The sequence below is a fragment of the Cantharellus anzutake genome (assembly GCF_015039405.1).
Source record: "Cantharellus anzutake strain C23 chromosome Unknown EI90scaffold_81, whole genome shotgun sequence".
NCBI classification, from domain to species: domain Eukaryota; kingdom Fungi; phylum Basidiomycota; class Agaricomycetes; order Cantharellales; family Hydnaceae; genus Cantharellus; species Cantharellus anzutake.
Window position 1 is genome coordinate 159,910 of NW_024067031.1, and position 3,504 is coordinate 163,413.

Sequence of the window (3,504 nt, forward strand, 5' to 3'; positions counted from 1 at the left end):
CTGGTTCGAGGCCCGTGCGATGGAAGCAGTCTCAGTGGAAGGTGAGGAGGCGGATATCCTAGAGAGGGTACAAGGAGCGAAAGATCATGACGAGCGGGTGGTGAAGGCCATGAGGGAACTGGGAGAAGGAACGTTAAGGTCGGACAAGTGGGAGAGACAGGGAGAGTTGGTCCTCTACCGAGGCAGGGTGTACGTTCCAAAAGACCCACAACTCCGCCACGATCTGGTATGGCTACACCACGACGTGCGGGCGATGGGACATCCAGGGTGATGGAAAACCCTGGAGCTCGTCTCCCGTGACTACTGGTGGCCTCGGATGGCAGAATATGTCGGGCAATACGTACGTGGATGCGACACCTGTAACCGCGTCAAATCCTTCCCTGCACGGAAGGTTGGGAAGCTCACCCCAAATAAAGTCCCCACCCACCGTTGGCAGGTAATCTCGGTAGACATGGTGGGAGAGCTCCCAGAGTCGAAAGGTTATAACGCCATCCTAGTTGTAGTGGACTGTCTGTCCAAACGCATCCACGTGATCCCCACCGTGACATCCGTGGACTCGGCTGGTATCGCCCGGCTCTTCCTAGAGCACGTCTGGAAGCACCACGGGCTCCCGGAAGAGATCCTTAGCGACAGAGGGAGCGCCTTCGTCTCGCGCTTCTCGAAAGAACTTGCAGATCTCCTGGGGGTCAAGCTAACCCCCTCAACGCCCTACCACCCCCAGACTGACGGACAGACAGAGCGGGTTAACCAGGAAATCAAAGCCTATCTTCGGGTGTTCGTCAATCACCGCCAGGACGACTGGGCGGACTGGCTCCCACTGCCAGAATTCGCCTACAACAACCACGTCCACTTGTCCACCCGTCGAACCCCCTTCAAGCTTGACACCAGGCAGCATCCCAGGATGGGGACGGAGCCCACACGTACGTCCGAGGTAGAAGCCGCTGACGCCTTCTCGTCCAGGATGATGAAGATGCAGGAAGAGGCGAAGGCGGCCCTGGAGCACGCAGCGGACGAGATGGCCCGCTACTACGACCGGGGTCAAGAGACAGCCCCCAAGTACCAGGAGGGTGACCGAGTCTGGCTCAGTGCCCAAAACTATACGACTGACCGCCTGACCAAGAAGCTAGACCATAAGTGGCTAGGCCCCTTCAAAGTTGTCAAGGTCGTCTCCCCGGCTGCTGTCAAGCTCCAGCTCACCGCACGGCAAAAGGGAATTCACCCAGTCGTATCTGTGACGAACGTAAGACCCTACCGCCCGGACGAGATCGCAGAACGACCCCCTGACCCCCGCCCGGGCCCAGAACTCGTAGATGGCTTCCTCCCTCTCCTCCCCCTTCTTTTCCCCCTTCCTTCCCCTTTCTTTATTTCATTCTTCTCATCTTCCTCTTCCTGTTTATTTCTTTCTATCTACACGGACCACCTTCCTTTGTATCGATGTACTATTGACCCATCCGGCCCACACACCCTGGATGGCTTCCCGCTGTGCCCAGCATGCGCACATGCAGCGGACGCTCTCGGGATCCCCCACGGGGACACCCAGATGCCTGCGGCTGCCTCCGAGGATGATGTGGCACTCGTCATGTGACTCAAGCCGCATGTACATAAATGTACCTGAAGTGGGAACCGAAGAAGTAACCTTCTTCTCACATTCTCCACTTCAGGTAAGTAGTATAGTTTTCCCCTTTAATAATAATAACACATTCTCCACTTCAGTCTGAGTGGCCAGGGACCACTGTCCCGGATCGGGCCTGCCAGTACGCACGCCCGCCCCACACCCCGCGACGGCCTCAGTGCCGGGCATTACCCCTGGGCCCTCTCGACCCCGGACGCGTCCCTGACAGACGACAGACAGCAGACATAATGCCCGTTTCATCAAAGTACTTCTTGGATGCCTTCTGGCGCTCCCCGTCGGCAGCCGTGAACGAGCCATCACAGCCATCATACGTGCTCTCTGTCAGGTTGAGCCCTGGGGTGACATGGTTTTGCTTGGAAAGATCGTCCTTGCCGCTACCCATGTTTCCTTTGCCTTTCGAAGCCCGAAAATTCCATTTGGGTTCACATATTTCAGCAACCTTGCTCTGCCACATCTCAGCATAACCGTGGGGAACCTCAATTGTTTGAGGTGACGTCATTTTGGGATCCTGAGAACCAATCTTGTTCAATCCGCGGTACTGGGGCCTCCTATCATAGTCTTTGATCCTCTTCAGCTGAAAATTTGCATCGAACGAAACGATGCAATCTGCTGACAACTTGGATGTGGGACTAGATGTAGAGCCGAAACAACATGGACACCTTCCCTGGAGGTAGTCACTGGGGAGGTCAGGATGTGAAAACATAGGGGATGTATGAGCATTTCGATATTCTCGCACATCGATCGAAGTGTTCTCATCCAAATTTACATGAACGGTCGGAGCTTGAAGAACGCTGGGTATGCTGGACGTTAAATCTGATGGGATCTTGGGATCTGGATGGGAAGGATCGACATCCATGTCTGATTCCGGAAGGCAATTTGAGACTGAAGGTGGCGAGGATGGTTCGCGGAGGTGGCCAGGCAGAAGACGATGTGGAATGGGGATGGCGCTTGCCATGCGGTCCATCTCTGCATCGACGAGTCTGATGAGCAATTGATAGTGCACAAGGGAGTTGCTAAAGCGACGACGAAATGAACTTGCAGTCTCGAAATGATGCCCTTCACGCTGAAGCATAATTTCGGCAGTTGTTGTCCACGCCCGTATGTTCGGTGCCATGTGTAAGAACAGCGTAGAGGCCCAGTCAAGCATTACCATGCTCACAGCAAGTTCAGGTCGGACTGGGGCACAGGGAAACAAGCCGCATTCGACAAGCTGCACAGTGAGTGTTTGCTCTTCACAATGCCTTATCTGCCGCTTCTCAAGCCATGACATGTAGATGCAGAGCACGTCATCCACTCGGTGAGGGCTGGCACAATCACAGTGCTGACAGGGTTCGCTTCGTTCTGATGAAGCAGAACGTTCCCGCATCCACTTCATATACAGTCGTATCAGACGTGGCAGGACATCTACGTGCCACCACGTCCTCTGATGGTTGCGTCGCATGGCATGCTTAGACATGATATCAAGGGGTAACGGTGGGGGGCTGGCTCACATGTCTTTTCCTTGCCGGAAATGACGTGAAGAGACTCAGATATATATTCGTCCATAGGATGAGGTGAGGTGTGGGGAGGGGAACTAGGATTTGCGGCTGAAGGACCCTGAGATGAAGCGGGGGCATCGTGTAATGGGGCCAATTTGAACTTTTGCCTCTGGAATTCCTCGTATGCTTGGATGCAGGGGATACTGCTGACTGGGGTCGTCCTTACGATACCCAATTTCTGTTCATGCTTGAGAGCATCCCGAACTCGACGCTTCGCTGACTTTTTGTAATTGGAGTACATCTGAACAATTGCTGTCGGCCAACAATGTAAAGCACCAGTGAAAATACACTCATGTTAAAGCGTAAAGAAGATCAATACACAGGTGTAGCAAT

The 3,504-nt window shown here is 54.2% G+C and overlaps 2 protein-coding genes across 2 annotated transcripts; both read right to left on the reverse strand.

Annotated features, from left to right (window-relative positions):
- Positions 1-1,787: 1,787 nt before the first annotated feature.
- EI90DRAFT_2938915 (uncharacterized protein) lies at positions 1,788-2,336 on the reverse strand (the record flags this gene model as incomplete). Its single annotated transcript, XM_039055212.1, has 1 exon — positions 1,788-2,336. One exon carries the CDS (start codon positions 2,334-2,336, stop codon positions 1,788-1,790), a length of 549 nt encoding a protein of 182 aa, XP_038910487.1.
- Positions 2,337-2,594: 258 nt separating this feature from the next.
- EI90DRAFT_2939014 (uncharacterized protein) lies at positions 2,595-3,074 on the reverse strand (the record flags this gene model as incomplete). The annotated part of the gene is made up of 1 exon (XM_039055214.1): positions 2,595-3,074. A coding segment is annotated over one exon (480 nt), but the record flags the coding sequence as incomplete, so codon positions are not given.
- Between the last annotated feature and the right edge of the window lie 430 nt (positions 3,075-3,504).